Source organism: Megalopta genalis, chromosome 11, assembly GCF_051020955.1.
Source record: "Megalopta genalis isolate 19385.01 chromosome 11, iyMegGena1_principal, whole genome shotgun sequence".
NCBI lineage: Eukaryota > Metazoa > Arthropoda > Insecta > Hymenoptera > Halictidae > Megalopta > Megalopta genalis.
Genome location: NC_135023.1, coordinates 4,815,275 through 4,832,998, shown reverse-complemented (window position 1 = coordinate 4,832,998; position 17,724 = coordinate 4,815,275). Strand labels below are relative to the sequence as shown.

Here is a 17,724-nt window from a genome sequence, read left to right as displayed (position 1 = left end):
CCGTGCCTCTCCCGGATACCTCGAGTATTTTATCGATTGTCATCGGTTTCCTCGAAAGCCTCGCAAAGCTAACCGTTTAAGGGCACACACCGGCAGCTCCGTCCATAACCTGCGCAAAATTCGTCGAGGCCGAACGGGTCGCTGCGCACCCGCGACACCGTCTCTTTCGCGCTTTTCCGCGGTTTCCAGCGGTCTCTCCCGCTTTTTCGAACGTCCCGTCTTTTCCAGGAAAACCGCGGCGATTTCCCGCCGCGGTGGACGAAACGGTGCGCCCCGCCGACCCCGTCCGATCTCCGCGTATCTCTATTTCTCTCCGACTACTCACTCGTAAAATGGAATACCAGGTAATGGCTGTGCTCGGTCGCTTTAAGCCGCCTCGTCGAATGGATCGTTAAACGCGAGCTAAAGACTACCGCCGCGCCGGCACCGTAATCATAATTATATCATAGCCAATGCTTCGGCAACTTGTTATTATTGCTACTATTATTATTACGATTATTGGTATTGTTATTTCCGCTCTCGCGAGCCGGCAACGTCCGCGCGGACCTCTCTTTCTCGTTCGCTCTCCACCGAGCGAACGAAAAGGAAGAGGAGGAGAAGGAGGAGGAGAGGAGGAGGGACGCGCGACCTTCGGCGAACGCGACGACGCTTTTCTTCCACGGGATTCCGAACAATTGAAAAGAGATCGACCGATCGGAACGCTATCCCGGCCAACGAGGAACGAGCGGTGTCGCGCGCGAGTGCGTTATCGGACGGTGGGCGAGGAAGAAAATAAAACGAGAGAGGAAAGGTGTCTCGGAACGGCATTGGCTGGGACCCGGGAGCGAGGAACGCCGCTGGATACGGTTCCCCGTGGAAGGAGAAAAACGTTTGGCGAGGATTTTTCAAACTAGTAATTTAAATGCCGATCCGATGACAGAGCCAATATCGCGGCGTGTTCCGAGTGCAAGGTTATTAAGGCACGGTCCGATCGGCGAGTACGCGCCGGTCTGCTCGGATCGAAGCTCGGGCCAGTGGCATCGGGAGCTCATTGCCATCGGCCGCGCCCGAATCCGAAGCCTCATCTGCGATTACTCAACCAGCCGCCGATCTCTGGCCAAAGAGGACGAGAGAGAGAGAGAGAGAGAGAGAGAGAGAGAGAGAGAGAGACGCGGAATAGAAGAGAGCGAGAACAGAAGCATCGAGGAACCAGCCGACGCGCGACGCGCTACGCTTCACGGTCGCATCGCGGTCCATTCCAATTGTTGAGCCGCGCCGCATCGAGCCGAGGCGCGCCGCGGCGCCGACAATTGCATACGATTGCGACAGCCATCGATTCGGATCGTTTCCGGCGCAGGAATCTCGATGCCGATCGCCGCTCGATCGCCGCGATAGTCCGAGGCGAAATCCCCAGAATTTCTCTCGTCGGGGATCGCGCCGCGAAGGGTTGCGGGCCCTTGGCAAGCTCGTCCTTGATAAAGGAACGATGAAATTTTGAAAAAGAGCTCGGATGCCGATCTCGCGACGCGGACGCGAACGCGTCGACGACTTCGCCGGCGACCGGTTCGAGGCGACGGAATTATACTCGACGACGTTAGTTTCGACTTCGCTCGAACTTTCGTGTTTCTGTTTCGGCGAAAGGAGATCACTAACCCGACCGTCGGCAAGGACGAGTGCTCGAGGCGCCGTCGAAGAAAAACAATAAAACGAGAATTGGCACGTCTGGCGAAACAGTTGACTGCCGTAAAGTCAACTGGTCGACTTGTCCGCGAGTGACGAGCGACGAGCGACGAGCGACGAGAGACGAGAGACGAGAGACGTGGGACAACGCGAGACAACGCGGGACTCGTTTCATCGAGCCCGGCCGATTTCGAACAGATTTTCCATCGATTCCGAAACTAGTTTGGCGGGTACGCGCCTCCGAAATTCGACCGCTCGGCGGAAACGAACGAGATCGACGATTTCGCGACGCGAACCCGTGACTCTTCTTGATCGGAGCACAGTAAAGTCTCCCTAATCGACGCTTAGATCGTGCAGAAAAGTGGACAATTTTGGAAGAGGAGATACGATTATTCGAGCCTTTATAGGTACCGATTCTCAACAATTATAAAAACGAGCCGCGTGGCTCGAATAATCGTATCTCCTCTTCCAAAATTGTCCATTTTCATGCACGATCTCTGAACGTCGATTAGGAAGACATACTTTCCTGGCGGAAGCAATAATTGTTTGCACGGAACAATTTCTCGCGGATTCACCGTTTCTGCCGCGGGGGACTCTCGTTCGTAGGCGCTCCTTTCGGACATCGGCCGCGTTCCGATAATCGAACAATCGTAACGGATAATCGCGAACGAGATCGAACCGTACTTACCGTCGTTGTTCACCGTGGCCTCGGAAGGACGCGGCAGTCGCGTCGCTTCGGTCCGGCGTGTCCAACGTTGTCGTCGAAAAGGAGACAGATCGGTTGGCCGTCTCGCTTCTCTAACCGCCGATCAACGGTACCGACTACCGACTAGAAAGAAACTTCTGCTCTTCGCTATACGACTCGATCGACGGGATCGCGTTCTCGCCACTCGTCTTCGTCTTTATCTTCGTCTTCGTCTTCGTCTCCGGTTCGCGGGGATCGAAGTCTACGCGGCGAACAAACAACACGCGACGCGCGTCTACCGATTTCACTGGATTCGAAACGGTTCGATAATTTAACCTCGATCGATCGGTGGTTCGTTCGGAGGCGACGGGCGCGCTGGCGGAACAAGAGCAAGGAAATAGGGAAACTCTGAAGAGAAAGAGAGAGAGAGAGAGAGAGAGAGAGAAAGTGAGAGAACGGGAGAACGTACGCGTACGCGTACGCGTCCCGCGCAGCGAGCTCTAATCGGGCCCTGCGCTTCGATTAACGACTCGTTAAAACGAAGCCGTACATTGTAGATAAATTGACAAACGCGCGAGCAGCATGCGAGGGACAATATTCTTGGCGAAACACGACGGACAAACAAGTAGCAAGTGCGCGGGTACGCTTCGCGTCCCACGCAACTCGCAGCCGACCTCCTCGTCGCGTCGGTTATTTTGTCGGCGCGCGATGCGATCGCGGCGCGTTCGCGTTTTTCGATCGTCGCCGCGGAAAAGACGCGTCATTTTCGTTCGGTATCGAGCGACGAGAAGCCCGCGCGACCGACGATATATACGGCGAGACTCGTTTAACTTTGACCCGAGATAAAAATTAAAAATATTGAGCATCGACGAGAGTGTCTTGCCGCGGAAAAATGGCGAGCCTCGAACTCGCGTGGAATCGCCGGTTCCCGGTTCGAGATTCGAGGAAATCTACCCGACGAACGAACGAGCCGTTTCGCAAAATCGATCCGGGTTTCGAACCGCTCGCCGGGGTCGATCGAAGCCGACGAGCGGTTCGAGGAACAAAACGAGCCACGGAACAATAATCGTTTCATGGCCCGAAAGTTTATCGCGACCCTGACTGACGTCGCACCGTGAATCTCTCTCGGGCGATTGCAAAAGAAACGGAAACATTCCGAAGAGATGCAACGCGTTCTACCTACGTTGTCGAAAACACGCTCTCTCGAACGTTGACGGCCGACGGCCATCGTAGCGCCTCCTCTCGCGCCTCTCTCCTCTCTCTCCGCCGGTCCTCCGACACCTCGCGTCGAGAGGAGCGGAAACCGAGGAGAACAGAAATCGTGAACCAAATAAAAATCCAGAGACACGTTTCATCGAAAAACCATTTATTTCAGCGAATAAATATTCTATGAATACTCTCTACCTAGGAAGTACACGTTACATGTAATAAGTATGCGGTAATTAGCCGCCCTCGTTTCGATACTGGGAGTACACAGTTCCATTACTTTCCTTTTTTTTTTCTTTAATAATAGGTACACTGACAAACAAAGGAGGAAACGGGAACCAGGCGAGAGAAGAGAAACTGGTACGGGGTGATCGCGTTCGTGTGCGTGTGTCTGGGCGTGTGCGCGCGCGCGCGCGCGTATGTGTGGGTGCGTCTAGCGAATGGAGGAGAAAAGAGGAAACGGAAACGAATAGAAGACGGCGAATCGAAGGAAGAAGAGAAAAGGGGACGAATCGTCGATGCTCCATCTTGGAGCCGCGGGCGTGAATCCGAATCTCGTGAAATTCCTACGTTTGCTCCGACGAAACGAAGCAAAAGATGACGAAGAGGAAGAACTAGAAGGAGGAGGAGGAGGAGGAGAGGAGGGAGAAAGTGGGGAAGAATAGAACGAAAAGAGTAGACGTTTCTGTCCGCGAAAGGATTAGAATCAGAGGATCCTCGGTACGCTGGAACACTGGTACGCTCTCGACGGTCGGTGTGCTCTCGAGTCAAGCAACTAGATATCACAACGATTACTACCATAATTTACACCGAATCACATAAGACGCGGGATCGAGTATAAAACCGCGTCGTCGAACCTCATCCTTCCGTCCGGTTGTCGCGCGATCGCGACAAAGGACGCGAGGTTGGCCACGATATACGTAATACGTACACATAGGTATAAATTCTAATCGCCACTGCTGCGGTCCGTCGACGTCTATATATAGACTACCTAACCGATTACGCGCGCGGAAATCCGTTCCGAGCCTGTCCGATTTTCGGAAATCGAAAATCGAGCTCCCCCGGCTGCGAGAGATTCGTTTCCATTTCCCTTTCCGTTTCCGAGCGCGATCGTCCGGCCGTTGCAGTTGGCATTTATTGTACAATAACCGAAAACGGGAGAACCGACACAACTGGCAACTGGCAACCGACAACCGGCGATCAGCCTCGCGCGGATTCCGGTTCCGACGCGCGACAGAGCCCGGCGGAACGCGGAGACCGCACGGTCGCCTAATCGTTCCGACGCGAAGCTTTCGTTCGCTTTCGCGTTCGGAAGCACGTTCTCCCGAGCTCTGCTCTCGGCGAAACACGAACGAAAAAGTCCTGTACGAAGCGACAATGAAACGACAGCCTAACTTACCATGTATTTACACGAAACTCACACGCACTCTCGTACACGCGCTCGCAGGATTCGTAGAGAAACATACTGGGAAAATATGTATATGCACGTGTATGTATAAACAGACAGACAGACAGACAGAGAGAGAGAGAGAGACAGAGAGAGAGAGAGAGAGAGAGAGAGAGAGCAAGGGAGAGAAATGTAGAGAGCGAGAGAGAGAGATTCATCTTTCTATCTTTCTTCATTTTTCATTTGTTTTTCCGTGAAAAATGCAACAAGCTCCCGTATAAAAAATAATTCTTTCGCTGGGTCGTTCTCTGGGATCAGGTGCAAACGCATCGACACCATAAAAATAATACCGTGACTCTAGGAACTATCCGCCTTGCCATGGGCCATCCTCGTGGACCATTGTTACGCATCGGGGTGCCTGTCTCGCAGGTTTGCGTCGCGTCGCATCGACTCGTCCGAGACGGTCGCCGTCGTCGTTATCCGCCACGCCGACTGCTCGACCGATCGACCGCCCGTCCTCGTCCTCGTCCTCGTCCTCGATGAACCAGCCTAAAAGTCACCCGCGGAACGTTCGCGCGTGTCTCGTTCGTGTCTCGTTCGCGTCACGGCACCAAACACACACACTGCAAAACAAGGCACTTTCAGTCCATCGAACGAGGAATCGTCGAGGCGATCGTCGAGAATCGAACGCGACGACGAGGACGACCGATCGATCGACGGTCGAACGGCGATCGAACGGCGATCGAAAGTCTCTCGGCGGGTGAACAAAGGAACGAAACCGAAAGAAAAAGAAAAACGAAAAGAAAAAGAAAAAGAAAGGAAAGTAAGGGAAAGAAACGAAAACCGTTCAGGATCGTCGCGAGACAGGTCGGACGACGAGCGTCATTCCGTTGGCATCCTCCTCCTCCTCCTCCTCCTCCTCCTCCTCCTTCTTCTTCTCCTCCTCCTTCTCCCTCTCGTCGTCGATGTTGTTGTCGTCGTCGGAGTCGCTCCTCGTCGAGCCGTACGGTGGACTATGTACATCCGCATCTCTCGACAACCATGCCCGGTAGCCGCGAGAACACGATCTGATACTCGTTGTCGAAATAGAGGATCGTGATCTCCGAGAGCTTCCTCGGAGCGCAACAGGGCCCGGTGTTGTTCGGCGGCAACGCCAGGCTCACGATGTGGGTGTTCGGATACGACTGCAGAAACGCCATTGGACAGTCGCCCGAACAATAGTTCGCGTCGTACCTGAGGCAACAAAATCGTCGCGCACCGATTACGATTCTACGTGCATGGATAGCAACCGTGGATATATAGGAGCGCGTACCAAGGGAGACCGATCGAAACCATTGACAACAACACGAATAAAACGGACTCACTTTTTGGGCGCGATGATCCAATCCCAGCCAAACTTTTCAAAGTCGACGGTGAGCTTGTACCGACAGCACTTGGGCTCCTGGCTGGTCTCGTCGCAATTCAGTCCTATGTTCCGCTTGATCCTGGCCCCTCTTCGGGAGTCGAGCTCCTGCGTCTGCACCTCGAGGTAGGGCGCGTACTCGGCGCCGGGATTGGTCTCGACCAGCTTCGAGTTCCTCCGGTGGTTGCCGCCGGGACCGGGCCCGGAGATCTTGAGGGCGACGCCTAGGTTGTCCCTGGGGTGCTTGAACCACTCGGCCACCATCCTCCGGAGCTCGATGGTCACCCAGGAGCCGCCGCGGCCGGCGGGCCTCGGGTGCTTGGTGGTCAACGCCGGGCCCAGCAGCGGCCCGCCGGACTCGGTGGCCCCCCGGAGGATCCTCTGCAACGTGATCGTCACCGGGCCCGAGTCCTCCTGGCTCTCCGGCTCGCCGGACTTGCCGTCCGCCGAGCGATCCTCCTTCCCGGCCGCCTCCTGCCCGCTGCCCCATATCCACAGGGACAGCTCGGCTCTGGTCACTCGATGCTGCACCACCTTGTCCGAGAACTTGAAGTAGAGCACGTCCAAGCTGCCCTTCGAATGCCTCAGCCTCTGATCTGAAACCGAACCGTCGAATGATCGCTCGCAATCGGTCCTACAATCGTACTCTTCTCCGCGAGCAAACGAGCCCTCTCCGAGACGTCGCTCGTCGCTCGTCGCGCGTCGCGCGTCGCTCGGGAGTCGGGTTCGAGACGTCGCTGTCGGACGAGATCGAATCGACCGATCGGTACGATCGCGGTGCGGCGGCATGGCATCCTCGTGCTCCGCGATTGGCAATAAATCAAGAACAACCGGCGCGGCGGCGAGAGAAGTCGAGTTTCTTGTCCACCGAGAGAGAGAGAGAGAGAGAGAGAGAGAGAGAGAGAGAGAGAGAGAGAGGCGGACAAAGGCAGACCGAGAGTGGCTCGGTGACGCACGTGCGTCCGACATTTATCCCGACGAACGATCAACGATCAACGATCAACGACGAGCGACGGCGACCTACGGCGTCGCCGATCTCCGCGATCGCCGAGAGAACAACCGAGGGAACAGCCGAGAGAACAGTCGGGGGAACAGTCGAGGACGCGAAAGGAGAAGAGGAAAAACGCCGAAGCAGATTTATATACGCGTAGGGAAGCGCCTTAGCCCCGGTCGACTCTATTCGGGTCATCGCTCGCTCCGAGACCGCTTCCATGAAGGGTAAAACCACCTGAAATCGTACCGTTACGCGAACCGCTGGATTTTTCCATGAACCGATCCATCGATCGACCTTTGGTACTCGATGTCCCTTCTAAATGGACTCGTCCCGGTATCCGATTCGCTCGAATCGAACCGGATCGCGATCTAGACCGTCTCCGCCCCCCTTTTCCAGAAACGTCGCGAAATGTCGCGCGTTTTTGCCGCGGCATTTTTACGGAACGCTCTCTACGAAAACTGGGTTGTCGATCGCCGATCCAGTTCCCGATCGATCCGATTCCGAAGGATCTCCCTCGAGGGAACGATCGTGCCAGACCGTTGAATAATTACGGGAGAACGGGTCGGCCGCGCTTTTCGTACTTTGAACGACGCGACGCAGGATCGGCCGCGGAGTATAGGGTATATCGTTGTCATTGTCACTCGAGCTGTCACGTTCCTCGCATCGCGTACGTCCAATTTCCCAAGACTTATCCCGAGATAATTAGTTATCGGAGAGACGCGACGCGTCGCGGCTCGGCGCGTCGAGTCCCACGATTTCCCGAATTCGACGGGTCGCCGGAACTCCGCGTCAGGAACCGCCATGGAAACGAGCAATTATCGTTCCCGGAGACCCGACCGTGCCCCTCTCCGACAGCCTCGAGTCAATTTATCGCGACTAATTGCGCGAATTCGCCGGGTCGACGTCGAGCTCGCAAGCTTGTTTCGACCGCGACGAGAAATCCGAACGGTTTCTCCCGAAAATTCCAGCCGTCGCGGTTAATCGGTTTACGGGGGACGCTCCGTCCGCGTCCCGGCCCTCTCCTCTTTCCCTCCATAATTCATCTCGCTCGAAGAATTCTCGATCGAGTTAACCCGGCGCGCGTCGAGGCTCGTCGCGACTCGCGATCTTCCGTCGGCAGCCGTTTACAGCGGCCGCCGTCTACGCGCGCCCCACCCTCCGCTATCGCGGAAACATGGATCGAGTCGAAACGCGACGCGTAATCCTCGACACGATAACGATACCGAACTACGATAACGGAGAGCTAGAGGTTCGAAGGAACGCGGCTCGATAACCGCGCGATATCGACGCAGACGAGCAGGCCTACGAGACTCGCAGGTTCCCGCAATCTGTTCCTCCCATCGTTCCTGTCCTTGAACCGCGTCGCGCCGCGAATCATTCTGCTGCTCGAAACGATCGACCGGCCGAGAAACGTTCGTCGGATCGTCGCGAATCCGCCAACATATTTTTCGCGGGTGGCAACGTTTTCTTCTAGGGGTCGGACAGCTGTTGCTCTTTGTAGCCGGGGAGCAGGCAGGTTCGAGACGCGCGGCTCGCGGCGCGCGGCCCGCGGCTCGCGGCTCGCGGCGCGCGTCGCGCCGAAAAATCTCGACGGAAAGATGGCAATTTTATTTTGGTCCAGACGCGGCTACCGACCGTCTAGCGTCTGTCGCGAGATCTTTCAGACTATATTTAACCGCGAGAGCTCGGGGAAACCACCGCCTCTGGATTTCGAAGAGCATAAGTCTACCGTGGATACGCTATCTCGGCACGCTCTTCGATAGGCTACTCTCGAAATTCGGGCAAACACGTTGCGAACAGCATTCTTTTGCACCGGCTACGTTGACAACGCGTTCCCTCTGGACCGTATATTACGAGCAACGATAACGAAGAGAAAGTATAAACCGCGTGGAACGAAACGTGGAAAGATCGATCGCGACCATTTCGCGATTCGATCCCGAAACCGATCGATGCCGATGATTTGTTCTCAGAATTTGGCGTCGTGTTTCGGGCGAAAGCAGACGAAGGGTTGCAACGTTGCACCGTTGCAACGTTGCAACGTCGGATCGTCGAATCGCTGCAGCGTTGCAGTGTTACAACCGCGGCTCGAAAACACGTGGCGCGGCGCGCGCATTTTAAATCCGGCGAGGACGAGAGACCGGACGCAAATAAATTGGTAGAGCGAGCGCGACAGAGGAAGGAAAGAGGCCGGCTGCTCGCACTTGGAAAAGCAAGGAAAAAAGCCTCCCGTCGGAGGACGAGGACGGTCGAGCATGGAAGAGAGACAGCCCGAGAAAAAGCGAGAGAGAGAGAGAGAGAGAGAGAGAGAGAAAGTGTCGGAGAGTGGGAGAAAGAGAAAGAGCAAGAGAAAGAGAAAGGGGAAGACAATAAAGCCAAAGCTAAAGCACACTAAGCACACCGTGACTTCGCCACGCGGAGACAGATAAATATAGTTTTGGCGAACGGAGGTCACTCGCACTGCTCGGCCACGCCGCAATCAACGTTATCTAGTTTCTCGAAAAACGATTAATCGATCGGTACGCCGGGAGAACTTCTCGATCGCCGCGGGTGGAGAAAAACGGACAAAAAGTCAAGGATTTTTCGCTCGCGGATATTCAGAACGAGTGGAAATGATGGAAAACAACAGTGATACCGCGGTGTCGTGGCCCTGCCTATAAATAAATGAAGAAATAATTGATACGAGACGCCCCTCCGCGCCCCTCCGCGTCCCAATCGGTATCCACGGCCGGTCGCACCCCCGGTCGGCCGCGCTTTTCGCTATCATTCGGTTCGGTTGTTTCGCTCGCAACGCAGGCTACACAGCCGAGACGGCGACGGTGGACGTCTCTCGTAAGGGCGACGACGTTTAAAAATATCGCCGAGACCGCGACGAATCGTCTAGCAGCTGCGCATGGCTGCGCATCGCTGCGCATGGCTACGAATCGCGCGCGATTCGACGCGTGCTCGCTCCTGTCCGACCTGTCGAAATTCAATACCGCGAAATCCTCGCGAAATCGTTCGGAACTTCCGGGCCGCCGCGATCTCGATCGATTCCTAGGAATATCGCCGCGTCTATCGACGTCCCGTGGGCGGAGAAACGTTCGTCGAGAGTGCGGGACGCGGGACCGGAAAGCGAGGGGACACGGAAGGGTGGCGAGAACTTTGCGTGAGCCTAGGCTGTACCTACGACTACGACTACGTCTGCGACTACGACTACGACTACGACTACGACTACGACTACAACTACGACTACCTTCCCAAGAGCGTTGAACCCCGAAATTAATGTTGTAATGCACTCCCGTATCTTCGTCCCGGGTCTCCGATCCCACCCTATCCCGTCCCGTCCCGTCCCGTCCCGTCTCACCCGTTTAGTCGAAACTCGCTCGATAACGTGCCCTCTGACTTCGACTTGGGAATACTTAATTGCGCCAACGATCTTCGGCTCGAATACCTGTCGAGGTGAACGACCGATCGCGAATCCCACGCGCGGGCCACCCCGACCTTTTCCATTTTCTGACAGTCGAATCGAAAGGCGTGTGCGCGCTGCTCGGTGTTGTCGACACGCTGGGGTATCGAAACGCCTCGAAACGCCTCGAAACGCCTCGAAACGCGGCGGTTATGTGTGTCGGACGGCCGTAAAGGCGGTTAGCGGAATTGGTTCTCGTGACGATCTAAAGCACGTTAACGATCCCGGGACATGGTAATCGGGCGTGGAATCGGCGATAAGTTTAATTCGGCCGCGTTTGGCTCGAAGAAAATCCCCCGTGGCCGTATCTGCGAGCACTTATCGTATTTCCGGTGGTCGTTCAGCGGGACCGTGTTTTCCTTGTAAAGGGTCCGCCGCGAAGGGACCGGTCGGAGCTGTTCGAAGCTGCTCGGGGCTCTGCTTTACGCGGACACGCCAGAAACCGGACGTAAAAACTGCCGCCCTCGAGCAATTTGCATCGCGTGACGAACGCCGCCCTGCAATCGTGACTGCACTTCGACAGTATAACAGCGTAACTCGATAAAATTCGCATTTGGGTCACGCGTCTCCCTCTTTCCTGCTCTCCCCTGCTCTCCCATGCACTCTCCTGCTCTCACCTGCTCTCTCTCTCTCTCTCTCTCTCTCTCTCTCTCTCTCTCTCTCTCTCTCTCTCTGTTTCTCCGTGTTTCTCTCCACCCCTGCCACGACCCATAGCTCGCTCTTTCTCTGGTTCTTTCGCTTCCTGTCTCGCCCGTGCTCCCGTACTCCCGCTCTTTCGTTGTTCCGTTCTCCTGTTCGCCGCTCGCAAAAGGATCCTACGCGTCGGGAATCGCGTGCGTTCGAGAAACGCGGACGCGGAGGCGCCCCCTTCGAATCGAAACGAACCGAATCGAGTGGAAATGGAACGAAACGAAACGAAACGAAGCGAAGCGACGCGACACGCGGGGGCAGCCGGACTCGTAGAAAGTAGAAACGCCTCTCGTTGCACCCCGTCGACTTTCCTGTGCTCGAAATCGACCAACGGAAGACAATTATCGGCGATAACGCGACTCCATTCCGCGAACCAACCTCGTTTCCGCGATTCGAGATTCTTCTATCGCTCGCCTATCGAAGGGTTATTTCGCGGCTCGCGTAGGGACGCGCCGACAACGGCGATATCGAAACGCGAGACCCCTTGATTTTTTATCTCTGCTCCCCTTTGCGCATTTAAGAATTCGATCTTGCACGCTGCACGTCATCCATATAAGTCATTCGTCGAGTTAGGATAACGGCAATGATTTTGTAACTCTAAGCATTGTATTTCAGTATTCTGTCTTTTCCTATCGCAGCGAGTCCGTTCGACGGGTATTACTTTCTACTTTGTTCGCGTTCGCAACACGGAGAGTCCGGCCAGTTAAAAATAAATAAATTAATGGAAAAGATGAGACGGGACGAGGCGAGGCGAGATGAGATGAGATCGGATGAGATCGGATGAGATGATACGAGATGAGAATCCGCGCTAAAGGTAGCGGTAACGCGATACGATCGATCTAATATTGTAGGTACACGTCCAGCCAAGCGATAATACCCATCGAATTGTTATGTAACTCTAGTAGTCCTTAAATGCGCTCGCGTTGCAACGCAGCACCGATATTCGCGACTGCTAATGCCTCCGAGAGAGTCAGGAACACGACAAACTGGTTTTCTGGATCGGCGCTACCGTCCGATCCGATCAATCGGTTACATACGGATCTATCGACGGCCGATCGATCTAGATCGTCGACTAAATATCTGCCGCTGACACGGCTGCGATGGATCTTTCTCGCGAACGCGACCAGAATCGCTCGCTGCTCGTTCCCAAACGCGAGCTTCTCATCTCCGTGGACGCGAGTCCGCGCCGAGAGCGACCTTTTGCATCGGAAACGAATCTTTGTTGGAACGCGAACGATTTTGCAACGGGCATCGAAGAGAAGCTTGCGAAACGATAGCCGATGCGCCGCGAGGCTGAAGGGATCCTCGAAAAAGGTAGAAACGTTCGAAACGCGCGGCATAAAATGAGAATCACTGATAGCACGGCGCCTGTCTGCGAGTATGCTGACCGCAGTGCCACTAACTGCACTGTCATTATTCAACGGCTTATATATCCGTTTCAGATTTATTAATTTCGCCAGGGCAGGTGTACCGGCGACTACCTCGAGGAAAGAAAAACAGCTCTCGGGACAGATATTTCTCGGCATCCAGGCACCCAGGAACGGTCCACCGGAACGTTTCGACCAGAATATTCGCCTCTCGATCGGTAATCGCTCGATCGTCCGCAACCGTATAGATCTTAGGCGGTTCGACGCAACCGTCTCTCGTCCCAACGCGATTCCAAAGGCCTCGTTGTTCGGTGACTTTTCGCTACCGTATTCGTTCGACGGCTCGGACGTTTCATCCGAATCGGTAGACATCATCGACGTCTCCTGTATTTCTTCGAACGAACTGTGCGCGCCGGTTCGTAGGCGCTCGATCGAGCGATCGAAGAATCAGCCGGTTAATCGGACCAACAAAATAGCCGATGCGCTTCGAAATGCAGCGATTTACGGTTCTACGATCGCGATCCTTATCGCGGCTCGAGCCGAAACCGTGGTCGAAAATGCGGAGAGACGAAAAAACGAGCAAATCGCGAAACCGGGGGACCTATCTACGCGCGCGACCGCGTGGGGCCGCGGGACCGAAGCCGTTTGCGAAACGAAGCCTCGAGAAGAAAAACGCGCTCGTCGAATCGCCAAGATTCCGCGAGATCGATCCGTCTTCGGCGGACGAAATCTTCGGGCACGTTCGAACCAGAACGAATCGGCCTCGAACCGTCGCGAAGGTCAGGGCCGGTGCACAGCCTAGGTCAGGCCCATCGCTGTTAGAATTCTTATACTTCTCAAGGTTGCGCAACGGGAACCTCTCTCTCTCTGAGCAACGGTCTCTTCGGTGTTGGCGCCACACCGACTGTGCTATCCGCGAGCTTGCGTCCGAAGCGCGTTAGCAAGAGCGGAACAACGGAACAATGGAACAACGGAACAACGGATCGGGATATCTCGTCGTGGCGATCGGAAATTGATATCGCGTGGGAACGCGAAACCTGTCGTGGAATCGCGAGTGTTCTCGGCCGTCAGCCGTCAGCCGTCAGCAAACGAGCCGTGTTCCGCTCGGCACAGCGAACGTTGACAAAATTTCCCTGGGAACGGATACCTGGACTTCCGGTTGCGTCCTGCACGTCGAACCGGTGCTTATTTAACGCTGCGCCCGCAACGGCGACGTTGCAACATCCACGGGGACGATGATAAAAACCTCCTTTCCACGGCTCGCATTTTATAACGCACGGCAGAGAGAGAGAGAGAGAGAGAGAGAGAGAGAGAGAGAGAGAGGAGAGAGAGAGAGAGAGAGAGAGAGAGAGAGAGAGAGTAAGGAGAGCGAGAAGAGCGAAGAGCGCAAGGAGCACGAGGAGTGCCAGGAGACCGTGAGGCGAGGATCGATCGATCTCTCGAGGACGACCTACAAAAAATCGACGTTCGGTCGTTTCACCGAACGAGAGATCACGGTGAATAGGGGGCAGGAGGGAAAAATACGGAGAAAGGACGGCAAGAATTCGTGAAACGAGAGAGAAAGAGAGGGAGAGAGAGAGAGAGAGAGAGAGAGAGAAGCGGACCCACGGGAGAAAACTGCGTGGGAATAAGAGAAAAACGCATCGAAGCCACGAGCCACGGAAGAGGGGGTAACGGGCGAAAGAGCTGCGAAAAGATCGCGGCCGAGCAGTATGCTGCAACGTTGCAGAAAAAACGAAAATTAGGTGAACGGAAGAGGAATGTCGATGTCCGCGGCCGAACGAAAAGGAAGGAGAGTCGAAAAAAGGGGAAGACTCGGGGGACTCGAGCGACTCGAAGCCGAAGAGCCAAACGCCGGAATAGGGAGGTACGAACCGATGCGCGATGGATCGACGGAGATGGATAGAGTCGGAACAGTCGAGGAACACGCGAATATCTAGAGAACATCCGAGAGAGAAAAAACAAAGTTCGCACAATGCGAATACCAGAGAACGGCCTGCAACGGGTTCCATGTTCCAAGCTGCAGGTCCGAGGTTCCAGGCGTTCGACGAACGATATGGGTCGCCCAAGGCGATAACCATCCGCGTTTTCGATACCCGTTCGCATCCTCCCATTACTCCCGGATGCTGTATCGACGCAGACATTCGGCGGCCGCCCGAATCGGTCCAACGATTCGCTAGCTTTCGCAGTGGGTCCCGCTCGAACGTTTTATCGCTTATTTATTTGTATTTAAATCGTTTCGCTAATCTGCCGGCCGATAAGGAGACACGTAACTTTCGAAACGTCGCTCGATTACTTCGGTCGAAATTCATCCTCGTCTCGTCGAGCGTGCGCGCGCGCGCGCGAGCGGTTCGATCGCGTTCGCCTTGTCCTTCGCCTTTGAGTCGCGGCCGGCTAGTTTGGCGCCTAGCTGGGCGCCTAGATTCCGACGTTGCGAAAACGCGTAAATGCGAAAGCTCGCGAATGCTTGCCCCGCGATAGACAGGCTTTCGACGGAAAGTAGCCGATTCGACTCTCGACGCGTCCTTTGCCTTGATCGAGGACTTTGCTCGTGCTCGTTCTCGGCCCGCTCCTCCCCTATTCAGCGGCGAGAGCCTGCCGATTCGCGTCTCTTCTCGTCGAGTTTCCGATAAATTTATAAAATCGCGATCGAGCATCCTTCTCCTTCGACCGAAAGTGTCGGATTCATTGAACGAGTTGTCCGTAGTGCGAATCGATTGACCGTGAATCGATCAGCCGCGAACCATTGCGTAAAACGATTTCGAAGGTGCCGTCAGTCGACAGCCGACAGCCTACGGCCGACAGCAGAGCCTGCAGAATCGAGGAGAAAGGATGAGGAGCAGGAGGAGGAGGAGGAGGAGGAGGAGGAGGAGGAGGAGGAGGAGGAGAAGGTGAAGAAGAAGAAGAAGAAGAAGAAGAAGAAGAAGAAGAAGAAGAAGAAGAAGAAGGAGAAGAAGAAGAAGACTGGCGGGAAGGTGGAGCTCGATAAGGCCCATTATCTCCTCGCAACCAGCCCTCGAAGCCTGAGGGCAAGAGATCGAATTTCAAATCGATCCCGGTCGGGCAGAACCCACACGACGACACGACCGGGGAAGCCTGGAACATCGTTCCGAACAACGGACAAGGCAAAGGGTTCGCCCGAGCGAATTTAGCGTCCCAGCGTCCCGAACGCGCCACCCTTTTTCTTCTCGTGTCAAGACCGTGTTCGAGAAGAAGTTCGAACGTTCGCGGTTCGCGGGTCGGAAACAACCCGATGCGCGTAGCAGGGGTTAAATAACGTTGATGGAAGATCGAGTAAAAGATTCTCAGTCGGCTTACATAATTACTTTTACGGCTCGGCAGAGGAAGAATACGAGCAGTCGAACTGCGCGTTTCAATTGAGACTACAATGTTACAAATTGCGGTAGCACGATATCGCGGATCGGTTGCACGGATGTCGAAAGGTTAATTCTGCTGTTGCCGAGGAAAACACGCCGTCAGCTGCCACGAGCGTGGCTTCGCTTCGAAGTAGACGCAGTTCCGTCGCGATTCGCGCGACGACGATTGCCCGAATAACGGGGATAGCCATGGAAAGAAGGCCGAAGCGAAGCCGAAGCAAGGGCGAAGCGGAGGCGAGCAAAGGTAAATAAAAACGAGTGAAAAGGGTTGGAACTTACGTGGCTGGGCCAGGGCGAACACGCTCTCGGTCTTGGCGGCGTATTCGTCGATTTCCTCGTGGTGCGTGATGCCAGGCTCGAGGGGCTGCGGCTGGTCCGCCTGCATCCCGTACATGTCCATCAGCTTGGAGATCGGCGGGATCCTCGGCAGTGCCCGGCCGGTCATGTTCGGCGCCTGCTTCAGCCCGAGCTTGGTCAGAATCTGACCCTTGATGGCTTCGAGGCTGAGGGCCCTGATCTCCTCGTGCATCCTACACGTGTTGCAGGCGTTCACGGCCATCGCCGTGAACCTCACGGGGGCTCTCTCGATGCCGGGCGCGTCGAAGGCACCGAGGAAGATCAGCGAGAGTAGCAGCAGCGCCCTCCTGACCATCTTGCTCAAGGTCACCGTTAGTCGGATCGGTTCACGATCGGCCTTGGTCGCAAACGGAACGATCAGGTGCTCGGCCTCATCGTGCTCGCGCCTTTGCCGATTCCTGCTCCGTCAGCGTGCCCGGATCCTGGATCGCTGGATCCTCCCTGGATCCTCGCTGGATCCTCCCTAGACCAGCTCGGCCGCGCTTATCTCGCGCGGATTACCCGGCGGTCCTTCGCCGCAGATACGCTGGTTCCTCTTCCTCTTCTTCTTCCTCTTCTTCTTCCTCCTCCTCGTCTCCCTCCTCGTTCTCCACTACCTCCAGCCTCGACTCTTCTTCCGTCTCCTGCTCGGCCGCGATGCGGTTCTTCTTCCGTGACTTATCGCGCGATACCGGCCTCCCGCGAGCCCACTCGCGAGGTCCTAGGGTTCCTCGTTCGGGAACGCGCAGCTCGTCACCGCGTTCAGAAGCCGGAGCGGACGCATCACCCGATTTAGGCTATCGGACTCGATCCACGATCGCGATCTACGCTCTCCTGTGGTGTCTCTCCCGCTCGTCTTCTTCTTCTTCTTCTTCTTCTTCTCGCTCTTGTCGGTTGCGTTCCTCCGGTTGTTTCCCCGACGACGAATGCGGCGAACGCGCGGAAACGCAACGGAGCCGCCGTGTTCCCGTCGAGAGAAGTCGAGCCCGGTAACGATGGAAACTGTTCGATTGCTCGAGACAAGAGTGCCTCCGCTCCACTCTTCTGTCCGTTGCTTCCGTTTATCCTGCTCACCGTACAAAATCATTTACCATAGTCACTCACTAGAAGCACTAGATGCAAACAGACAAACCGGGCAGAAGGACATCCTGAAAATCACATTGCACTTGAGGGCGA

At 55.5% G+C, this 17,724-nt stretch overlaps 1 protein-coding gene across 1 annotated transcript; it reads right to left on the bottom strand.

Moving 5' to 3' along the window:
* Positions 1-3,693: 3,693 nt before the first annotated feature.
* LOC117226067 (growth/differentiation factor 8) lies at positions 3,694-16,870 on the bottom strand. Its single transcript, XM_033480039.2, has 3 exons — positions 16,492-16,870; positions 6,302-6,935; positions 3,694-6,170 (listed from the first exon to the last, which is right to left on the bottom strand). The coding sequence occupies exons 1-3, from the start codon at positions 16,862-16,864 to the stop codon at positions 5,951-5,953; spliced, it is 1,227 nt and encodes a 408-aa protein (XP_033335930.1). The 5' UTR covers positions 16,865-16,870; the 3' UTR covers positions 3,694-5,950.
* Between the last annotated feature and the right edge of the window lie 854 nt (positions 16,871-17,724).